Source organism: Vitis riparia, chromosome 6, assembly GCF_004353265.1.
Source record: "Vitis riparia cultivar Riparia Gloire de Montpellier isolate 1030 chromosome 6, EGFV_Vit.rip_1.0, whole genome shotgun sequence".
NCBI classification, from domain to species: domain Eukaryota; kingdom Viridiplantae; phylum Streptophyta; class Magnoliopsida; order Vitales; family Vitaceae; genus Vitis; species Vitis riparia.
Window position 1 is genome coordinate 3,536,635 of NC_048436.1, and position 22,580 is coordinate 3,559,214.

At 37.0% G+C, this 22,580-nt stretch overlaps 3 protein-coding genes across 3 annotated transcripts; 1 reads left to right on the forward strand and 2 right to left on the reverse strand.

Annotated features, from left to right (window-relative positions):
- The first annotated feature begins 496 nt into the window (after positions 1–496).
- LOC117916849 (50S ribosomal protein L9, chloroplastic) lies at positions 497–6,698 on the forward strand. The gene is made up of 7 exons (XM_034833044.1): positions 497–715; positions 924–1,051; positions 3,259–3,304; positions 4,241–4,338; positions 4,420–4,467; positions 5,683–5,869; positions 6,449–6,698. The coding sequence occupies exons 1-6, from the start codon at positions 569–571 to the stop codon at positions 5,801–5,803; spliced, it is 588 nt and encodes a 195-aa protein (XP_034688935.1). The 5' UTR covers positions 497–568; the 3' UTR covers positions 5,804–5,869; positions 6,449–6,698.
- Positions 6,699–10,250: 3,552 nt separating this feature from the next.
- Positions 10,251–11,359, reverse strand: LOC117916492 (zinc finger protein ZAT5-like). Its single transcript, XM_034832559.1, has one exon. It carries the CDS (start codon positions 11,252–11,254, stop codon positions 10,364–10,366), a length of 891 nt encoding a protein of 296 aa, XP_034688450.1. The 5' UTR covers positions 11,255–11,359; the 3' UTR covers positions 10,251–10,363.
- A 6,703-nt stretch (positions 11,360–18,062) lies between these two features.
- Positions 18,063–21,902, reverse strand: LOC117916848 (superoxide dismutase [Cu-Zn], chloroplastic). The gene is made up of 8 exons (XM_034833043.1): positions 21,598–21,902; positions 20,911–20,972; positions 20,777–20,816; positions 20,566–20,661; positions 20,448–20,479; positions 20,223–20,298; positions 19,988–20,041; positions 18,063–18,392 (listed from the first exon to the last, which is right to left on the reverse strand). Exons 1-8 carry the CDS (start codon positions 21,875–21,877, stop codon positions 18,367–18,369), a joined length of 666 nt encoding a protein of 221 aa, XP_034688934.1. The 5' UTR covers positions 21,878–21,902; the 3' UTR covers positions 18,063–18,366.
- Positions 21,903–22,580: the final 678 nt, after the last annotated feature.

Sequence of the window (22,580 nt, forward strand, 5' to 3'; positions counted from 1 at the left end):
TTTTATTTATTTTTTTATCTTTTATATAAAAATTAAATAATCTATATATATATATATATAAATTAATTAAATTTGATTATATATATAGTGAAAAAATAATTTTCTTTGATATTTTTTTATTGAAATTATTTCTTTTTTTAATAAGATTCTTAAATTATTAATTTGTTAATCCTTTTTTTTCCACCTTTTTTTGATCTCCTAATAGAAACTAAAATGATTTTAAAAAATAAATAATTGAAGAACCTCAATAGAAGAAATGACATAAAAAGAAATAAAATAAAATAAAAAGGCAAAATCTGTTAATTATTTAAAATAATATGTATAACATTAAAATACGAAAAAATTAAGTCTTAAAATTCCATTAATTATTTTTTTTTTTAATGATAAAAATGAATGGAGGGTAGTATTGTGATTATCTCTTGCACAATGGGCAAAAGGTACAAGACCATAACTCCCGTAAGCGGGGCAGAGGGTCTGGGACTCTGGTTTTCCCTCACTGTAAAACCAAGTAGGCTGAGTCCCAACGGATAAGATTAGGAAACCATTAGAAAGGGAAGAGAAGAAGGCAATGGCGTCTACAGCGGCCGCTCTGTCTTGGAGTTCTTCTACATGGCTTCAAACTTCGGTCAATAACTTTAACCAACCCAGGAAATTCTCCGACAATAGAATGGTCTTTGTGGTTGTGGCTCAAAAGAAAGCTAAGAAACTTCGAAAGGTAAAGCGAAACCGTAGATTACATGATTTGGGTTCTTATGTTTTTCCCTCTGTTTTGGTTGCTGAGAAATTGGAGAAATGAAAATGAGATTTCGAATCTTGTCTTTCTTCTTGTTTGGGCTTCCTAAAGTTGAATGGGTTTTCTCAACAACCAAACGGGGTGTTAGTTACAGCCTTGTAATGGGATTGTTGTTGTGGGTGGATCACAGATAATCCTGAAGGAGGATGTAGCAGAGCTGGGAAAGAAAGGGCAACTACTTGATGTGAAGGCGGGATATTACAGAAATTATCTCCAACCCATGGGCATGGCCCAGATTGTCACTCCACTTCTTCTCAAGTAATGCCTAACTGAACCATATCCTCTTCGGATTATGTAGATTTTCACTGTCTTTTCACTACGAATTGGGGACTTTGATGAAGCAAGATAAGCGCTAATTTAGAGTCCGTTTGGCGGTGATTCTAGGAAGCTATTCTAGTCCAACAAGTGTTTTTGAAAAAAAAAAAAAAAAAAGATATAGTTGTTTGGAAGAATTTAGGAAACACTTTTAAAATTTTGAAAAATCAATTGTAATGTTGAAAAATCACTTATAGTGTTTTCCAAAGAAACACCGGATAGGTGATTCTCCTAAAAATACTTCCAAAGAAAACATTTCCACTAAAACCACTTCGAATTGAAACACGGCCAAACGCACTCTTATTTTGTTTGTAGGGGGACAAATTGTTTTTGGAAATGACTTGGGTGCCTAATTTCTTTCCATTGTTCAAGTATCATCTTTGTTTATGAGAAACATTTTCAAATAACACCAACATGTATTATAATAGAAGGATAGATAAAGTGGAGGGGCAACCTGGGAGTGGTATTACCTAGCTTGTTGAAGGACTGTTCTAAAATAGTGATAAGAACAACAATCTGTTATGGTATGAAATATTTGGTGGTAAAGGGAAATCAAAATCATAAAATGACCAAGGCCGAAATGAGGCTTGCATACACATGATGAGAGATAGCCGAGTGAGATGATTTGGTCTTATGCATGGAGGACCAATGACTGAAACAATGAGTTGAATTAATCCAAGTGCAAGTTATAGGGGAAGAAGGAAGTATGCTGATTATGGTAGTGAAGGAAAAACTTGTTTTTTGATAGTTTAACAGATCAAATAGCCTTAAATGGAACAGGGTGGTGAAATAATGTCAATTATGAATAGTTGGAATAAGGATTTGCTGAGAACAACTCGTGTCGAAGTCTCTGTTTAGCAGCATTGCAACATCAGGGCATATACTATCCTATAGGTGCCAATCTTTGATGGAAGTTATAAATGTGTGTTATCAAACAAAAAGAAAGAAAGAAACGCATGTTAGGAAGCACAATTGTGCTATATATCAAAGAATAACTCAAATAAAATAAGTATAACTTATATTTTTAACAAATCAAGCCACATGCCCTATAATCTGCAACACAAAATTATACATGTGGGGAGGAGGAATTTGGACTAATGTTTCAAATCCTTCAATTTGGATGGGTCTTTGCTAACTTGTGAGCCACACTGTTCTTGCTTCTGGTCACATGTTTGAGTGAACAATAGTGGCTTCTCTTAAAAGGTTAATGGTTTCAGTTATGATGACCTTCATTTCTATGCTGCTTTCTTCTTTCTAATATGTGCATGAATAGTTATCCATGTCTTCTTCGGCTTTAACTCATTGAAACTGCTATTAACACCAAACCTTAGATCATCAATAAATGCTCAAGCTTTAGTTATTTTTACCCAAAAAGGGGATGTCGCAGAAATCAATCATTTTTCTAAGTTGCAATAAAAAAAGAATGCTTTGTCATGGCATCCCATAATATCTGATATTTTTTTATTCACAAAACAAATGGGTTTAATCTTTCATATATATTCTTTTGTATTTACTAATTGATGACATTTTTTGGATATTTATGTATATTATTAGATTATTATGGAAGAATACATTTTTCTATTGATAAATAAATATATATGTATTATATATGTATATGGATAGGTTTTCTTTACATTATTAGAATCTAGGTCAACTCCCACTCATGTGACAACTAAAAATTTCATTTTTTGATCCTCTATTATCATATTGTTTTTTGCCCCTCATTTTTGTTAATTATTGTCTTAGCCACAATATCAACTAGCATCCAACTTGCTATATTTCCCTTGTGATAATAGCATCTTTCTTACATAAATCACTAACTACCTCCTATGATACAATACTTAATAAGTAAGCACAAGTGTTCTTTCTTTTTCTTAAAGAGGCAATGACATGACATTAAATGCTTCAATTATCGTGAAGTGCTCACTAGTCTTTGGACAAATTAGAAAAAATTAGAGTTGAAAACAGCATCAAGAGCAGAGTGCATGACCCTATATAATATGACTGGAAATTTTATAGATGATCAGTGATGAGTGGCTGCTGGAGGAAGTTCCAGAAGGCCCTGCAGTCATTATAATTTTGGCTGAATTTCTGTCTCAATTTTGTTCAAATTTTGATTGCATGCTCTTTATTCCATTTTTTTTTTTCAGGGAAATGCGAATGGAAGAGGAGAGAATTGAGGCAGAGAAAAAACGGGTAATGAAGCACCACATATTTATTCCTTTTTGCTGATACTGAAGTTATCTGGAGTATACACTTGATATGGATTCCCATAGTTAGAAATATGATTATGGACATCTTATAAGTTGATTCCTGTAGATATTTGGCCCATTATTTGTTTTGACTTTACAAGAGTGGTTTTGCAGATTTTAATGAACTATTTTTGTAATACGTTTTGCTTTATATAACTATTATGTGATGACAGTCTTGCTGCACTGCATTTTAAGGTATCTATTTTGGCAATTTCACCATCTCATCCAATATCTTGTTGAGTCCCAAGCAACATAATTTCTGTTTGTTTCTACTGAAAAAGAAACAGTAATAATAAACACTCCACTCTTGGGTTTTAGAGTGTCACTGGTTGTTTTAATGTATTTGTGACCCTTTTGACAAAGTGCAGGTTTTGTATTGTGAGAGTGCTTGATCTTCTCTTTCTTAGCGTTTATGGTAACTTCCAGATAATGTTTTGAAAGGACAACCATTTTGTAATTGATTTCTGTGTATAGTTAAGCAGTGTTAAATTGGAAGTGTAAGGTTACATTTTTAGACACCACAAAGTCACATGATTTAATTTTCTTTTACATGGCATTTCAATTTAATAATTTTGTTTTCCATCGGACTTGTAACAAGTCTAAACTGATTGCAGTGCAGTTAATATGCAAAGATCATTTTTAGGATTCTAAGATGTCCTTTAAACATTTTATCTTTTATGGTTATTGCTCCAGTTCCCAGGACAAAGTCTTATGTTTAACAAAAGCTGGTAGAAGCAATATGGAGAGATGTCATTTCTTTCCATGCCCAAATGTGCCATAGGTTTATGGATGCACTTATTTTTTCCTCACCATAAATGTGTACTGTCATAAATTTCCCTATTTGATAAATTTGACTTGTTTCTTATATTCTTCCCTGCAGGTAAAAGAAGAGGCCCAACAAATGGCTCTAATGTTTGAAACTGTTGGAGCTTTCAAGGTGAAACGCAAAGGTGGAAAAGGAAAGCAAATCTTTGGAAGGTAGGTTCAATCAGCTCAAAGTTAAGCAACTATTTTGTTTGTCTTTAGTGACCCATGTCTGATATGCATCTATATTGACAGTGTTACTGCTCAAGATCTTACTGACATAATTAAGGCCCAGCTACAGAGGTACTCTTTTCCTATATATTCAGGTTTATGATGCTGATATATGTCATTTTTACAAGCATTGAAACACACTGAAAAATTCAAGCACTCCCAAACTATATGTGTCTCCATCAGCCATACCTAACTTGGTTTCATTGCACATGATTCAATAGTTTATGAATCATTATATCACAAACTATTTCTAAATTATTTCAAAACTTTGAAAATATTAGTCATAATTTCAAAAGGATGATGAATGCTTCTTTTTTTGTACTGCACAATGTATTTCACTCAGATCTATTTTTGAAATTTTTTGTGATTATTCCTGAGTCCTGGACTTTTGTTTTTTTTTTTTTTTTTTTTTCCCATTACCACCAGCTTTTCAGCTTTCACCCTATGTCTGCAACCAATTTCCATACTTACCTTGATTATGAGTAACCATCCAGAATTTGCATATGTATAAGGTTACTGATGCAGATGGAACCAATTGATTGACCATATACAGTTGGTTTCATTCTTTGTTTGAGATGAGTATCGTATCGCTGTGTGATAAAACATGGTTTACCAATATAATGCTCTGATTGATTGATGAGAAGACATTATAAAGGAAATGCAAACTTCAACCTTTTGAAACATTAGGATGGAATAAGAGTTTTAGGTTAAATTGGCCCGTTTGGCCAAGAAAATTTGCATTTGGGCATCTTTTGAAACAATTGTTCAAAATAGCCCTATTTTTTTATAGAAAAAATTAAATTTGTGCTAAAGTAATTTTCCAATCATTCTACAATAAATCGGAGGATAAGAGAAAACTACAAATTGAAGTTTAATAGGCTGAATGGTGCTAGTTCTAGGCATTCAAAAGACTCCCAGCATCTATCTTTTTGAACCTGTTCAGTCCACGAGACTTCCAGACAGCTGTTGCTAGAGATCTTTTTGCAGTTATACAATTCAGAGACATCTCACTACCTGGACAATGGACTTCTCGCCTTGTGCTTGCAGGCATCAAATATAGGCACATCTATCTTACAAGGCTAATCTTATATAAATTGCAGTTTAGAAGATGGGTTGATGAGATTTCTTCTGCTAATTATAATTTCTAAAAAATTACAAAAAATAAAAAATTTGAAAAAAAAAAGGGGAAAAAAGAAAAGAAAAGGGTTCTATCTCAATTATTATTCCCCTTTTGTCACCGTTTTCTTGTAGTTGCTTCATTTCTACACCATTCCTTCTATTTTATAGGGATGTGGACAAGCGAATTGTCTCTCTTCCAGAGATTCGGGAAACAGGGGAATACGTTGCAGAATTGAAGCTTCATCCAGAAGTTACTGCTCGAGTGCGGTTGAATGTGTATGCCAATTAAAGATCAGCAGCTTTTGGGACCCTGTTCTGTGTTAAAAATTTGTTCAACCGGCTTGCTTCGTTTAAGGTACAAGCTACATGGGCATCTATCAATCAAATAGTTTCCTAATGAAAACTTTAATCATTCTACAAACTGATAATGGGAGCCTGACCCTGTGGACCCCGTTGTCTGGGGACAGAATTATTGGATATTTGAACCCTATTTGAGTAGAAACTTTGGGCTCACTTGGTTTGAATTTTATGCTGAGATGACCTAAAATGTCAATTTTTCTTGCGGGATAAAAGATGTTTCAAATTTCTCTTGGTCCAAAAAATCCAGCTGCCTAGTTGGTATCTTTGAGTTTTGTTTGGATGACATGGATACAGGCCTCTATGAAGTATGAAAAGAAATATTTCTCACACCATGAGCCTTTTTGTCCAAATGTTTGTCTGTTTCAAATTTGCTCCATGTTCTGTGAATAATGTTGGACCACTCTGCTTATTATTCTCTCTTTATATTTTTATTTTATTTTATTTTGTTTATTTATTTTCATTTTTGTGATTTGTTAAAGAGATGAGTATGCACGCACTCTCACCAACAGCCACACATGCATTATGCTGAAGCAAGAAGAAATGGGGTTTGAGATAAACTTTTTTGTTTTTGCAGGTGGGATGCTGTCAAAGCAAAACAAAATTTGGACATGCTCATTGGAGGGAACAAGATGTATAATTTTTGAAGTGGTAAGACACATAGTATCATATTTGGCCTCTGCTATTGTGCTGTGGTTTTATTGCTAGGAATAGTCATCTCCTGCTTAATGTACCATTGTCTTTAGAATATTCTTTTAGTGCTGCCATATATTGCAAAACCTTTTGGGGAATCCAATTGCTTTCCTCTTTTTTTCTCTTTTCTGCTATGACTGGTTGTCAATCCACCACTAATGAGGATTCTTCTCAAAAGCCATATATCCCTTGAGTGCAAAGCGTGGGGTTATATTCGAATGAACTTGACAAGCATTTAGAAACAAGGCAGAACAAAATAACAATTCTTCTCTCCAAAATACTGAGAACTGGTGCTTGATAGCTATCGAACACAACTCTTCTTGGCTAAATACAAAGCTGAAAGTTTAGATGCCAAACTGAATAGGCTTCTCTTCCGTGCAAACTGCTTTTGTAACTTCGAACTCGATTCCCTCAAGTCCACTGCATTCTTGAGAAATCCAGAGAGATGAGCAGAACCTCCAGATCAAAAGCCAGCTGATTTCTAGCCGGGTATAGAGTACCAATCTTAATGGAAATTTATTGCTGGAGGTTCGAAGTTGATAATGCATGAACCATTGACATAATCAGAGTATTTAGAACTTCAAGAATACAACTGTTTGCTTGTATTAGAGTTGATTTAGTTTTTTTGCTTTTATGTCTCTAGCAGTAGAAATGAAGACGTACTCCACATTGAAGTGTCTGTTTTTGCACTCTATGTAATGCATTCCTAATAAATCTCGAGCAGACCCTAAGAAAGATTTTTTGTTTTTTGCTTTTTGGTGACACCCGTATATGAAACCTTGTTACACACCAAGATCCTGCCTTCATATATTAATGCAGAGTTTAGAAATGGGATCATGATCAGGGGGAGAATCCTATCCTAGATGTATCAAGGTGAAGGTAAGTGGGTACTGTTGAAAGACGACTGGTTGGTGACATCACAGAGCAGCAGTACGCCCATGGTTCCCCCAAGATAAGCCGCAGAAGCAAACAATATCATAAAGAAAGAGATTGAATGATGGTAACCAATTTTTGGCAGTTGCCTCACGGGGTGTCAGTAGCCCAGTTGTACTTGTCCCTAAACTTCCTTGGCCGGATGCATCCAATATTCGGAGTATGATTCACTTCCCATCCACCCCAATTATCTTAATTTTGAAGCAATCCTAGCACAGACATCAATTTTTGAAAGCTGAATGGAATTGTAAAATGAATACCCGACTTCCAAACTAGGGCCAACAAAATTGAATGACTGTTTCAGAGATAATCAAAGGGCAAAAAAAATTGTTCTTGTACCCACTCAATTGTCTGACACAACTGTCACAATCCTCCCAGTATCATCTATCTCGGATGATTATGTGACGAACACTAACCGCCATCTCCAGACTGGGAAGCTTAATTAGATTGTGCCTAGATCAGTAGTATAGTGTGGGCCTTTGAAATACAAAATAGCAGTTTAGCTTAGCCTGAGAAAAGTCCCTATCTTCACTTTTATATCTATTTTGTACAGTGTGCACATAAGAACGGAATTCGTAAAGGTATTTTAGAACCCACCTTTCCCCACAATTATAATTATGTGGGGAATCATTTTACCTGTAAAATACCAACTGTCCACTGTTTCAAAACTTTCATTTTCAGGATTGTTTGTATGACTCTGTTCATACAAATGATTGATAAAAAAATTTATTGAAGATTAAAAAGTAGTTGTGGATGTCATGTAATAGTTGAATGAAATTTATCCATGAATCCCATGACCCAACTTGTTACTGAACTTCCACCGACCTCTTCATCCTGTGTGCTACCATGCCACCATATGCTTAAAGGTGGGCAAACTTAATATTTTTGTCATCAATTTGTAGGTAACCTAAACTATGTGCGACCGACCTGTCAGTACAAAATTCAGAATCATAAAAAGTGAGCATGCTTGCCTTGGTTGCCGGAGTACCCAGTCCTTTTCAAGGGCTCATCAATGGTTTCAAGGGCGCATATTGTTATGGTGGTGGCTGTCAACGGACATATATAAATTATAATAGTTAATCAACCCCAAATCCCAATTGGATTTGGGTCTAATCATGCTGTACCAGACCGGCCTCCAACTCAGAATACTAAATGGGTACAGTGCTCTGGACCTAGAACCAAAGTTTAGAGTAAAGCCAAGTACTAGAATCGAGGAACGTCCTCATTTAACGCGGAAATTGAGAGGAAAATTCCCAGCAAATACGTTTCTTGGTCATTAATTGGCTTAAAGACAGGGCAATTCACAGGAAGGAAACACCGAGAGGCATTTGTCCCTATCTCACTAAACAATGACTCTGCCACTCACAACACAGTAAAGCAACGAGGAGATGATCTTGAGGCTGTGCCTAGCTTGGCCATATCTTCACTCTCCACTCCAAACTCCATACAAGTTATAACCATCTGGCCAGCTGTTGGATTTAATTGGAAAGTACGCCACTTTGAGATATAAAAAATGAGGATATCATGCACCGGAAAAGCGAAAAGTATTTGTTCCATAATTTTCACAAAGTGCCATGAACCAACAGCTGTGATATGGGTACTTGGTTGGTTGTGACAGTTTTTGGGCTTTTATTTTGAACAGCTAAGGGTCCAAATCCTGGTTTGAATAGGAGGCAATAAGGGGACGGAAACACCAAAGCAAGCCCTTCCTTTTTTCCACCTAAGCTACCCATTTCTCTGGTTTAAGTCTCTCCTAGATTAGCTTCATTGAGTGGGCAATGAGAACAAGCTTTATAAAACGAGCAAGTTAACAATACTTTAATGTTTGTTTTCCCTTCTTTTGAGCATGGAATAATAATATATATAGAGAGAATATTGACAAAGTAATTAACCCCCACTACATGTGCCAATGTCAATGACCCACCCTCTCTCTCTCTCTCCCTCTATATGTATTTGGAGATCTCACGCAATGTGCCCACATGCTTCCATTTGCCAACATTCATCAAGACGTGCACATAACAAACTCTACAGAAGCGAGTGTGAGGGAGTTGAAAGCACACAGAAATGAACCAAATTAATGAAAACTGATGGGATTCAATATATATCACTAGAGCTACCATAACAAAAAAAAATGGGGGGTGGGTCCAAAAAGTACCCGGACCTTGTAGCGAACTCTTTGTGGCATGAGACAAGAGTACCTTTCTTGGGCACATCAATGGGGTGGGACTAGACCCCATCTCAATTTGGTTAAGCACATTACTTTGGATGTAAGGGATGGTGCAGTTGGGTAGGCTAAGAGCTGAAAGCGAGATGGACCATTAAAAAAAAAGGGGGAAATATATGTATCCAGGTGGGTGCATATGGGATGGGCAGTTACCAACTCAGCTTGCTATCCATTTATTCTTTGTCATTTAATGGAACAGACACAGGAGAGAGTTTTTAGCTTTATTGTCATCAAAAAACATACAAGAGGGAACCTAATCCACGACTTTTGGTTGTGGTGGTGGTGATGCCAAACCCTAGCCTTGCTCACTCTCTCTCTTGAGTGTTACACATCGCTCTCTCCACTCACAGAGAACAAAAATTAATTTTAAAGGGTAAGGGGGAAAAAAAAAAAAAAGAGGAAAAGATGCCCCATCACTCACTTTTCGTGAATGAAATGCAACCATCAACACTAACCACTTACTTACTCAAGGAATTCAACTTCAACATGTAGATCGTCTTCATGCCAAATTCAAAAAGAATTCAAAGAATTGATAATTATGAATTATGAATTATAATAGTAATCATAATAATAATAATGGATTCAAATAATCATAATAATTCACATTGATCAGGTTCTGATCATCGTTTTCTTCGTTTGCCCTTAGTAATGGCAGTCCACCAAGGCCGGTGCCGAGAAGACAAGGTGTTGTTGGTTGGAGGTGAACTGGAACTTTGAGTCCCGGTGGTGGAGTTCGTCCTCCGGGGCTGGAAGGTTGAGATCCAACGGTAGGACGTTCCTTGGCTCCTTCTTGTGGTGATCGTGGGAATCCATCTTGCCTGCTTCCATACTCATGGTGATTCGAGTGCTTGTGTTACTCCTGTGTCGCCGCATGTGGCCTCCCAAGGCTTGGCCGGAGGAGAATTCTGACCCGCATATCGAACATTCATGGACCTTAGACTTGTTGCTACTGTGTAAAGCTTTGTTGTTACCTATTTGGAGAGAGAGAGGAGGGCTAATCTTATTGAATTGCCCTTCTTCATAGTAGTCATCGTCCCATGAGGCGGTGGCGGCCGGCCCTTTCTTCTCTTCAACCACGGCCTTAGGCTTCTTGTGACTCGCTCTATGCCCACCCAGCGCTTGAAAAGAAGGGAAAGTCCGATTGCATGTCTTGCACTCATAGACGTATAAACCAGCCTTTCCGGCAGTTGTAGTGGCCATCTCCGTGAAACTTGGACTGCTTAACTTTTCCACGGCACCACCCTCTTCAATCTGCCTTGGACCCAGGCCTTGGGCCAAGAGAATTAAGCAATTAGCCATGTCTTCCTCCTCCTCGGTGCTCTCCAAAACCTCACCAGAGGACGTAGGAGAAGAAATCGAAGAATAATCCCCACCTCCAGCTCCACCTCCACCTCCCCCTCCGCCACCACCACTGGATGAGCTCGATGTGACCACCACCCCAAACGGGGACAACGTCCGTTGCCGCTTGGTGCGCTTGCCCTTAACAATCGGCGTATGATCGCTAGAGCCCATGAATTCTTCTGGGCCTTCCATAAGATAAAAATGGAAGAAGAAAAGAGTATCCAAAACAAACAAGGCAGCAAGAAAGCAAAGCGAGAGGGCAATGGAGGAAGCTAGGTGGGAGAGTGGGTGGTGTTATATATAGTGACTGGTAGTAATAGTACTATTATTAATATTAAAGGTCAAAAACGGAAACCGTGAACAGTTATCATGAATTAGTCCGCCACGCCAATCTCTCTCCCCTTCCGTTTCCAACCTTCAAACTATTATTATCAACACCAAGTGTGATTGGGAGTTTGGTTTTACTATACAACGAACAGACCTCTCCCTTAGAGTCAATTTATTAAACACAGAAATCAGAAACTGAAAAAAGTGGCCAAAAATAATAATAATAATTAATAAAAAGACAGCCATATGTACTGAGTCCGTTTCTCACAGTTATTTTCCACCCAGTCACGAATAAAAACAGCCATTAAAGCAACAGGTCTTGCACGTTAAAAGCGTGCTCTCCCCCCGCATTAAAACAAAACCACTCTTAACATCCATTTATAAGACCCAAGAAGACAGTCTCCACACACAAACTATTCAGATTCCGCTGCCTTTGAAGCTAACCCGTTACCTTTTCTTTCTTTTTTTACTTTTCCTTTTCTCATCCAAAGCTCGTGGTACTCGGGGCACACAAGTGCCCAAGTGGGCTAGGGTTACAAGTGGTTAATTTGCATGGGCATTTTGTGAGCATTGAGATTGGAGGGCACCCTCACTCCTCACGCCTCACGGCTCTCGCCTCACGGCTCTCGCTACTGCCCGGCACGTTGGCTCAATTATGGGGGTTTGGTTGCGTTGGGTTGGGTCTTTTTGGGAAAGCCTAAAACCTTGAATCTCATTGTCATTTTCGTATGGGAATTCGATTTCTTGGGTTTTAGTCTATATAAAGGTAGCCCACCGATTCAAGGTGGCTCATAGGTTCCTGACTTTATTCACCACTCTGCTTGTCCCACGGGTTCTTTGAACACCGACTTTTATAAGGTTCTATTTATCAATATTTTTCTACTTCTTATCATTTTCTGAATTCAACTATTTCGAAACCCTTGAACCAACTCGTAAGCTTGGAAGAGTCAATGAAAGTGAAACCAGATATGGTAATTAATGTTAATTTTTATTTGTTAGATGGATTAATGAAAGGTCCTTCACGCCTTATTTAGTGAACAAAATTAACAAAATGTCTACGTTAATTCGCTTGATTAGTGTTCAAACTAGTTCCACTCCCTTGAACTTCCTTGGAATAATGGAATATTTATTTTTCTTTTCATCATTTCAATCCATTTGTACCCTTAGGCTTTGTTTGGAAAGTATGTTCAAAAACAATTTTTTAAAAAATTATTTCTTGTAGAACAAAGTTATGTTTGGGAATTTAAAATCTTCTTACCTTGTTTTCTAGTTTTTAAAATACCTTATTTTTAATCAATTTCTACATTTATATAATTATTTTTTTAAATGGTCATTAGAAAATAATTAAAAACAATTAAAAGATGTCTTTTGAAAACTTCTTGTTTTTTGTTTTTAAGAACAAAAAACCCTTTTCTATTTTTTATTGTCAATATTATTTTTGGTTTTTTTGTTTTGGTAAACAAGAAACTCTTCAAAAACAATTACTAAATAAGACTGTATTATCTGATTTACTTCCCATTACTTATATATTTAAATCCAAGTGATCCATCCATACTCAGCTCAAGATGAAGGTTGAGTGAAACTAAGCGATGGTCAAAAACAAGCGATGTCAAAGAATCAAGTATGACTCGGGAATTGAACCCAAAAAATATTAAGATCAATGACTTAGCTATTGATCGTTAACAAAGTCAAGTTATATGAGATGTACATCATATTCATTGGCACTCGCCCTTAAATTTAACAATCCTAAGGATACACTACTCATTCGAAGACTTTATAGCAATATCTAACTATCTTGCTTTATAGTCATCCCAAGGTTATTTTTGAAGAATGATTTTTTCCGGGAAGCAACACTATTGCATACCTAATTAAAAAAAAAAAAAAAAGGCACACAGAATAATGTCCCGATGCACCTTAACCTAATTCAATAAAAAGTCAATGGCTCAAACAAATACATTAATGTTTTGCATCCTATATTTGGTGAGACATTTTCGGGTTTTTTTAATACCCATTGGCAATCGGTTAATGTACTGTTGACCCACCCATTCATTCTAATGATGCAACACTTGTCCCATGCACCAAAAATCACGCCGGTTGGATGCTCCAATATATGTGATTTTTGTGGTGATTCCCATTAACTCGAGTCCATCTATTATTCATAGGCATTGGACGCATTCATTACACTTAGCCTGATTTGCTCCTTGCTCCATATTATTTATGATGAGAAGGAACAGTGCTGAAGGTGGTGGCATGTGCGAAATATTTGTTAAACAAGTGACCATTAATTAAAATCAGTTGGTCACAGAGTCTGCGAATGAGGATATTCCAAAACTAATTTTATACTTATGGAAACAAGTCTATTTTCTAGGAAACTGGCCTCTAGAAAAGTGACAGATGCTTTGGTGAAGATGAAGCAAACCATGAAAGTGATGGTGGTATGACTTTGTGACAAACTTATTTGGATCTTCGTCTCCCTTGTACGTCTAACGTTAAATCTGCTAGTCCTGTGATTTGAAAAGCTTCATGATGGTATTTTACCCGGAAGCATATCTGAAAATAAGAAGTTTTCTATTTTAAGAATATTTTTTTAAAAATAATTATACAATTATATATATATAGATTTAAATTGAATAAAAATTACAAGGGTTTTTGTTTTTGGGTCAAATACTGGTACCTCTTTTTTAATAGAACTTGTTTGAGACGCAGATGAAGAGGATGTGGGGCCTGCATAGACGGAAACTTTGGTAAATGTACAGTGAAGAGCACTGAGCTTGACACTCACTCCACTTGAGACGTCACCCTGGGAAAGGGGCTTCTAATCCACTTGGGTCCGCACAACATGTTTGTTGCAACTAAGCTCTTCTTCTAACAAACCCTGTTAATTTCTCCTTCCTTCTGGATTCATTCAATCACTCACAAAATTCGTATACAATGTTTATTCTCTCAAGTCAACCCAACCCACTTCTAGAGGTAGATCACTTACCCCTGAAAAAATGATTTTTCTAGTAAAAAAAACACTTGAAATATCTTAATTCTTAACTTTTACAGTTTTGATTTCAGACATTAAACTAAGCAACATAAGAGGCAGAATTTGAAATTGCTTGACAGAGAACACAAGAGCATCTTGAATGCTTTCTTTCTCTTAAAGATACAATCCCAATCGAATTTCCAGTACTCTACTGCATCAATTAATCAGCCTAGAAGGGGATCACACCATGCCTCACACGCACACGTCTTGCTAGGTTGTCCTAATGAACTGAATGAAACTCTAAATAATTGAGAAGAATATTCCCCACTAATTATCTTTGGATTGATAAACATTAGGGTGCACATTGCCATATTCCCAGAAAAGTTCATTCAGTGTACTCTTTCTCTGCAGTTGTGGTTTATTCTTTACTCAAAAGCCTTCCCCATCTTTCAAAATGAAACAAGAGGGGTAATGTGCAAGGCACCCCTTGGGCACTTCCCCTAAATCATCCTTCCTTGAAGCACCCCATATCATCATGTGACTAACACTCCTAACATCTCTCAGTTACAAGCCTAAAATCTAAGTGCCAAAGCTACAATTAACCCGAAAATTTGTCAACAAACACTCATTTCTAAATCCACTTAATACAATATGTAGAATTGACGTGTTTCATGCTGAGCACTCACCCTAACATGGTGAAGAAGAAAAGAAAAAGAAGTGTCATCATTTCTGGGCAGTTTTTTTTTTTTAATGAGAGCAGCTACAAGTGGAGCAGCACACAAGTCAATATCCCAAAGGTTTTGTCCAAATTATCCTAATCTATGGATCCAGTTTTCTTTCTTACCATTATATTAAAAACAGAGGAAGACAGTAATGTGTTGTGACTATAAAAGCACCCAAGACTCAACCCCAAAAACTACTCCCATCAGTGAGTGCGACCCAAAAAAGAGTGTCAACAAAAAAAGGCAAAGCAAAAGAGACAGAAGCTCAGCTGTGCCACAAGGCTTTGTGAGTGTTACTGCTCAGGGTCTTAGAGGGAGATGGAATACTAGTGGCGTTGGTGGCATGGGGTAGTAGTAGTGGTAGTAGTGACGCCTTTAGTAGTAGTGATATGTTGGAGAACCACTTTGGGAGTTGTAACTATTGCCATATACAAGAAAGGTGCCCATCAAACCCCCCCCTCCCCTCCTTTAACGACAATGACTTTATGCCAACACAGCCCCAGATCCCACACTCCCTTCACACCACTCTTTTACTCCTCTCATCTACTTGTACTCTCTCACACTTGCCTCGTGAATTAACTCTCAATCAAAACCATTAACTCAAATACTCTTATCTCATCTCATCTCGTCTCGTCTCGTCTCTCTGCCTGCCATGCCCCTAGCAACTTGCATGTGTGTCAAGTGTGTGCATACGCAGCTTCGATCAAAAACCGACACATCAAGTCTATTTCTAGGCTTTTAATGCATTGTTTTTCATGGGAAACACCCTTCCATGTGAGGTCACAGGAGAACCACGCGGCACATCGTAACACATCTCCATACTTTGGTTTCTCTTATGAGTTCTTCTCAAACACCATTTTCAGGAATAGTGAGGGCTTCTCATTCTACTTTTGCTGGTTTTTGACCCACTTGCTAAAGCCTTAGATGGTGTATTGTTTACCTAATTGGGTTGCTTGCTTAAGCAAGTATGGTTAGTTGGATATTGTAATCAGAATGATGACCTCACCAGCTCCATCAGACCATCCATGTGTTGATGTAGAAACACAGCTTTTTATTATTTTCCTTATTCAGGATCTTGTCAAGAAGAAATCCTATCATTGCTTAAGGCTTCTGCCTAATGCCCATGTTTTAAAGTTGACTAATCTCATTAAAAATTTTGGGTTTACTTAGAACAGAGGAAACTATGATTGGCAGATACAAAACTCAATCGAGTGCCTGTAACACTCATAAGTTTAATCAAGTTTTCTTCACAAACTCAATCTATCATTATCATAATCTATTTCCAGGGCTCCTTTCTTATTTTCATTTTCTCATCTCTTAACCTCTCTGTCCCCCTCCTTTTTTTATTGGCATTGCCTGATTAACTTTAGTGTTTACGTACGTTGGTTAGGTCCACAACCACCAGCAACTCTTTTCATTATTCAACACTTTTTCAGAGGATGGATTTAGAGCATTACAACTAGGAAACCAACCTTAAACCAAGAATGAAAGCCACAGAATACCAGTCGAGCAGCTTGACCTAGGGCAAGTTGGAGTTTTCATATTTGGCTTTTGATTTAACTCAGCTGAGTTACCAAACGAGTCAGATTGATCAGTGCTAAACAAATCAGGCAAGTGGTCTGCTACTCTGACACAAGTATTTTATTTCATGTGAAGTTAGTGGCAATCCAGTTTCAGTTAAGAGGCACTGACCATTCAACAACACACACAGATGGCTTCCTAGAATCCCTAAGGTTTGTGAGGAAAAGTCACGAGCACTGAGGTCACCATCAAACAAGAATACCAATATCATTGAAAGGAGGAGCTGTGACTTGGAGAAGATGAAAGTTAAAATGGGGAAGAAAGTCATGGCTTGCAGCAGTTGAAAAGTTGTTAACGTTGGGATTGCAGTTGAAGACTTGAATATCAGTAAGATAACGTTAGATTAAATTAGAATTATTACTAGTCCCATTGTCATCATCTCCTGCAAAGCAAGTTGCCTAGAGCAGCCCGTTAGCATAACCAGTCAAGGCAGTTAGCCATACATTTTTAATTTTTTTATTCCTTTAAGACCGATGGGTGTTCTAAGCGTTACTCTGAGCAAAGTCAAAATCATGACCGTGGTTTCTTAGCCATGGTCCAAGCTAGTGAGCAACCTGGCCCATGCAAGAGGTTTTAGCACATCCCCTGAAAATTTTCATCCTTTCTTTTTCTCCTCCATCTTAATTTAAGTCGCAGCTTATACTGGACAATTATTATCATTTGTTAAAGCCCCAAAAACAAACATATGAAATGGAAAAAAAATACATAAATTTAAATGTGAAAAAAAGAAACCATGAAGTCGTTTTTTATGCAATGGAATGATATCATATTCACAAGCATATAATGGGTTCATGACCATAAGCTATCAAACACTACATGCTGCCACCATAGCTGAAGTAAGTTGAATGCCTAACTAATACAGAGCACATGAAAGCACAAATCTGGGAAGGCAATTATGAGAGATCATCATTTCCTGAATCCGCCTAGTCTCTAGCACCATTACCCCTGGGCCCCAAAAAAAATTTCTTCATAGGACCAGTACTTTGATCTGAGCATCACACTGTCCAGATCATTCCTGTATGCTCCTGTGGTCCTAGAAACCAGAACTGGAAGATTCTTTTCTATGAAACCAGACAATGTCCCAAGTAATTTTTTGTCTTTCTTTCCCCCTTTTTTATTTTTAATTTTTTCATCTTGATATAGAGAGATAGAGAACCATAAATTCAGACCAGCCACATAATTTGCTGCTATTTGGATTGGAACAATAGCAGAATCAATAGGCATTGCAGTAAGGTAAAAAATGGGCATGAAAATTTTCCAATTATATCATCCAATATGGATAGACCTGGAAAAAGCAGCCTGACCACTGCTCACTCCTCTTATGCTCTACTGGTTGGCAAACAACGAAAGACCCTCCCAAGAGCAACAGGGGACCATCCATACCACTCTACACAGTTTTAGCGAGACCAAAAAACCAACAAAGGGACACATTCCACAATCTATGCAGATAGTACAACATAAAAAAATCCAACTCCAACACATTCAAAAGACAATTATATCTCCACATGCACGAAACATCCACAGAAAAAGCTTTATAGGGTAGACTCCCACATTACCCAACAACATTTAAGAATGTCTGCAATATTACATCTAACAGTTGCTGTGCCACTACATGAGATGCATCCTCAGGCCTGAGCATGAAAATCACATTGAGCTATATGAAAACTGGCATGAGAAGCAGCCTATAGAATAAACCCGAACTGTAATCATATCGGAGTCAGGCCAACAACACCTGCATACAACCACTCAATATGAGAAAGGTACACATACAAGAGATGTTCATCATACTTGCTTTACTTAATTCCTAAATTTTAGTGATGAAGTTCTTTGCTTCCACTTCTAAAAAAGAACAAAGGTCTCGAAGAAATGAACCAAAAGTCAAATGTTGCGTTATGAAGTATCATGCCAAGTGGCAACATACAAAAATATTATCGCAACTAAATGAGATTGAATATTCAAAACAAGATTGGAGCAGAAGAGAAAGAAAGAAATTTCAGTAAATATTTAAAGAACATTTATAGAAGTACAAAAAGGAGTATCACAAAAATTAGCACAATGTGCTGTGCATGTCCAAGATTAAAATGCTGGAGGGAGTGTAACAAACACCATTCTTGCTTGTTTGATTGCATCATTGCATGATTCTAAACATTAAACCAGGATGGAATATTCCAGCAGCAGGCTACATAACCTAAAAAGGTATAGTATGATTTTCCTGAGTCCCACCCCAGGTTTTGAAGTCCATCTTCCTCCCTCTCTCACAAGTGTTTACACCCCTAAAACACTGAAAATCTACCACAATCCAAACTCATGTACATGGAATTACTCCAATTATACAGCCAGGGCTGAGATTTCATCTTAGTGAAGGGAAAATTTCATCCTAGACTGTATCACACAGTTCCAGCTACCTAAATAAACCTTCTCTTGCCTCCCAAAATTAGATCCCATCTTAGGATGGAGGAATGTATAGATTTCCCATGCATCTTCTCATTAGACACATCATTCATGCCCCTATCAATGAAAGTACCAATTTGATCCATTTCATAAATAAAACATGACCAATTAACCAACCATAGCAACACCTTGTTGCAAATTAAAATTTTGTCTTCCTACATTCCTCTTAACTTTTTGTACAATCATGAATGAAGCCCATCGTTTGATATGATACCACATAAGGGGTTGTCTCTCTGAAACAATGTTGAGTATTGCCATTTTATCAATTTCTGTTCCTCTACAACTTGTTATGTTCAACTTCATGTTGCCTTTGTTAATTGATGATGTGGATGGTAACCTGAAGAAACAGTTTATCTACCACTCCTGATGAGTTTCAGAGAAAGATGCGTGGACATGTCAAAAAAATAATCAGCTGCAAGGATTTTGGGTTAACATCTTCCACATTATTCAAGAATCCCCAATATATGTTTTGGGGACCCAAAGTCCCTTTTTTGAAAAACTTTAGAATCCTTTCCTGAAACCACCCAAACAAGATGTTTTCAGAAAAGAAATTCTCAGTTTCTTTTCTATCCAAGGTGTTTTTAGAAAAAGGAATTTCCCATCTCTTTTTTGGCCTAAACCTCTTACTAACACACAGCGCTGGGTATATGTGCTCTATTGAATAAAGTTCTCTCTCCAGGAAAATTTAAGGAAGCTGTAACCTGCTATTTCTAGAGAGAGTTTTTTGATTAGCAATTCATCAGTTCAATTCTAACTAGTGATATCAAATTGAGAGACAAAGCAAGCACAAGGTAATCTTCCTAGCTAGCGGATGATAAGAAAAATGGAAATGATCCCAGAAAGAAAAGGAAGAGTAAAATCCAATGTTTTGCCTACCACATGCCAATCTTCCACCTGCATTGCCAGTGGTAAGGCTAAGTTCATGCCCACCTACAGAGGCAAGACCAAAAGGAAGTTAGATGGAAAAATTAAGCATATAAGAAAGTAAGCAATGGTGTCATTCACACCTCATAAGAATATGTGGTTTTCAAGCATTCAGATGGCAAATTGCTTCCACGATTATGGTTGAAAATTTCAAACTACATTTAACATAATAAATATAGAGTTTTACCCTTCCCAAGGTCATCCTCAAGTTCATGAACCACCAAGGCTCTTCCAATCACTGCATTAGGTCCACTTAATGGTATCTGGGTATACACATTTCATTTGAAATTTGAGTAAATAAAGATTACAAATCAAGAATGAAAAAGTCCTAAATAACTCAGAAACCATGCTAGCACATGGAAAATTAAATTGTCCCAAAAAAAAAAATGGAAATCCGATTTTCCAGAAATACCTGGGTATCCACAATTGTTGCTTCAGCCACCCCTGCATTACAATGAACAACAAAAAATATAGCGCCTCATGCAGAAAAGCTAACAAGAATTTAGCAAAATGAATGAAACATTTTGTACCTTCAGCATTGGCAACTATGTTTCCCAGGTCACCCGCATGACGGACATCATCTTCAGGAGCACCATGTGTCATCCCATTTGGATTGAAATGTGCTCCTATTATTCAAAATTGAAAAGAAAGATATTCAAAATTAGTTTTTAATTTTCATCAATTTCACTAGGAAAATAACCAACAATTAACAGTCAAACTTGAACTACAATCAAATCCAACCTGTTGACATGCACCCATTTGTCGTGTCACCAAACTCATGCTGCAGAAGATAATGAAATTAAACTTTAGAATTCACAAAAGATTCATTCAATCACATCCACAGATATACAAAGCTATGATAATAAAGCACTCACTAGATGGAACCCATGATTCCCTGGAGTAAGCCCGGTAATCCGAACAGAGACAGTCGTTGGGCCTATATGGAGTAAAAAATGCATACCACCATCAGCCTTTCATTTAGTTTCCAGGCAAACGGGAGAATTATGTGTAAAAATACGATTCTGAATTTGTATCCTGCGTCTTTTTGGTTTCCATACAGATATGAGTTACTGCAATTGAGCCGAACACTTGTCTTAAGCTCAATAGACAGATTTCTGATTTCTTAAGTGAGAAATAAAAAAAAAACAGCTCGGACTCAATTCCTTTACAATTCTTTTCTCTTCCTACATTCTCTCAGCAACCAAAAGCACCATCAAAAGCAATTAGGCTTTGATTGGTTGGTGACGCATTGTAGGAAATTGAATAAACACTTGGAACTTCAGAACACCTACTTCAGCCAGAAACTGTTACAAGATTTCAAATTTCCATTTCCTTTCCAACATTTTCTCGGCAACCCAAACACAGCATCGAGAAAATGGAAAGGAATTATTCCCGATTTTCATCTCTTATCCTACATTTTATAGGAAACCAAAAAAATATTAAATTTCATCCAATTGCTCGGACGCAGGAAATGAAGCATAGTCAACCCATTACAAAACTCCTAACTTTTCATTCATTTCCCCACGTGGTCACAGAATCAATCAGAAAATCAAAGAACTAACCATCGTCCTCTTGACTCAAGGTGACGACGCCTTCAACGGAGGAGGTTCCCTTGAGGACAGCGACGGCTTTCTTGGTGACGGCGACCACGGACAGGGGCTTGGGAGCGGTGGCGAGGGGTATGGATTGGCGAGTGAGTTTGAGGGAGAGGCCATGGAATTGTGAATGGAGCTGAGGACTAGGGTTGGGGTTAGGGTTAGGGAAAGAGAGAAAAACACGAGATGGAGCAGTGGAGAGTAGCGTGTGAACAGCCATCGCAGCCAATACAGCCGCAGCTTGCATCCGATTGAGATAATGAGCTTCTGGGTCTCACTCTATCCGTCCGACTAACATTAATATCAATTTTTATTTGGTTTGCTGGGCTTCAAATTTGCTGCAAACTTTAGGGCCCATCTTAATACGGGCCGAGCCTTGATGGAGGTTTAACTATCACGGTCCATTCGGTACCACTAACCATGTCTATTGTCTTGCACAACAACCATGTCCATATTTGAAAATTGATTCAGATAATATTTCTTGTTAAAATTTAATTAAAAATAATAATATTTTATAACTAATCTATTTAATAAATTCTTCATGCATTTCTATATATTTTTTTATTATAGACTAAAAAAAAAATTTGAACTTCTCATCTCATTAAAACCCACTTACCCACCTACATCCTTCAATTGACTTCTTTTTTCTTTTTTTTCCCTTAATGATACTAATATTCACTTTATCCACTTATTTTGATTAATTTATTCAATAAAAAATAGATTTAGATGATGTATCTCCATTTTCTAAAAATAAAATAAAAACATGATAATAGCATGAGTTTTCATTTTAATTTTTTAATAAAAAGTAATTAAGATAATGTTTCTCACTTTACATGAGAAATGTATTGACAACAATTAAAAATAAACAGGGTTAAAATTCAACTTTTATTACAATTTCTCAAAAGGAGCAATATTGATATTACCATATTATAAAAAACTTTCTAATCCTT

Coding starts and splice junctions, on each gene's coding strand:
- LOC117916849 (XM_034833044.1), top strand. CDS start 569: ATGGCGTCTACAGCGGCCGCTCTGTCTTGGAGTTCTTCTACATGGCTT. Junction 4,339..4,419: donor GGAAAGCAAATCTTTGGAAG/GTAGGTTCAATC, acceptor CTATATTGACAG/TGTTACTGCTCAAGATCTTA. Junction 4,468..5,682: donor ATTAAGGCCCAGCTACAGAG/GTACTCTTTTCC, acceptor TCTATTTTATAG/GGATGTGGACAAGCGAATTG.
- LOC117916492 (XM_034832559.1), bottom strand. CDS start 11,254: ATGGAAGGCCCAGAAGAATTCATGGGCTCTAGCGATCATACGCCGATT.
- LOC117916848 (XM_034833043.1), bottom strand. CDS start 21,877: ATGCAAGCTGCGGCTGTATTGGCTGCGATGGCTGTTCACACGCTACTC. Junction 20,817..20,910: donor GGAATCATGGGTTCCATCTA/GTGAGTGCTTTA, acceptor TATCTTCTGCAG/CATGAGTTTGGTGACACGAC. Junction 18,393..19,987: donor AGGTGGAAGATTGGCATGTG/GTAGGCAAAACA, acceptor GGTTGTATGCAG/GTGTTGTTGGCCTGACTCCG.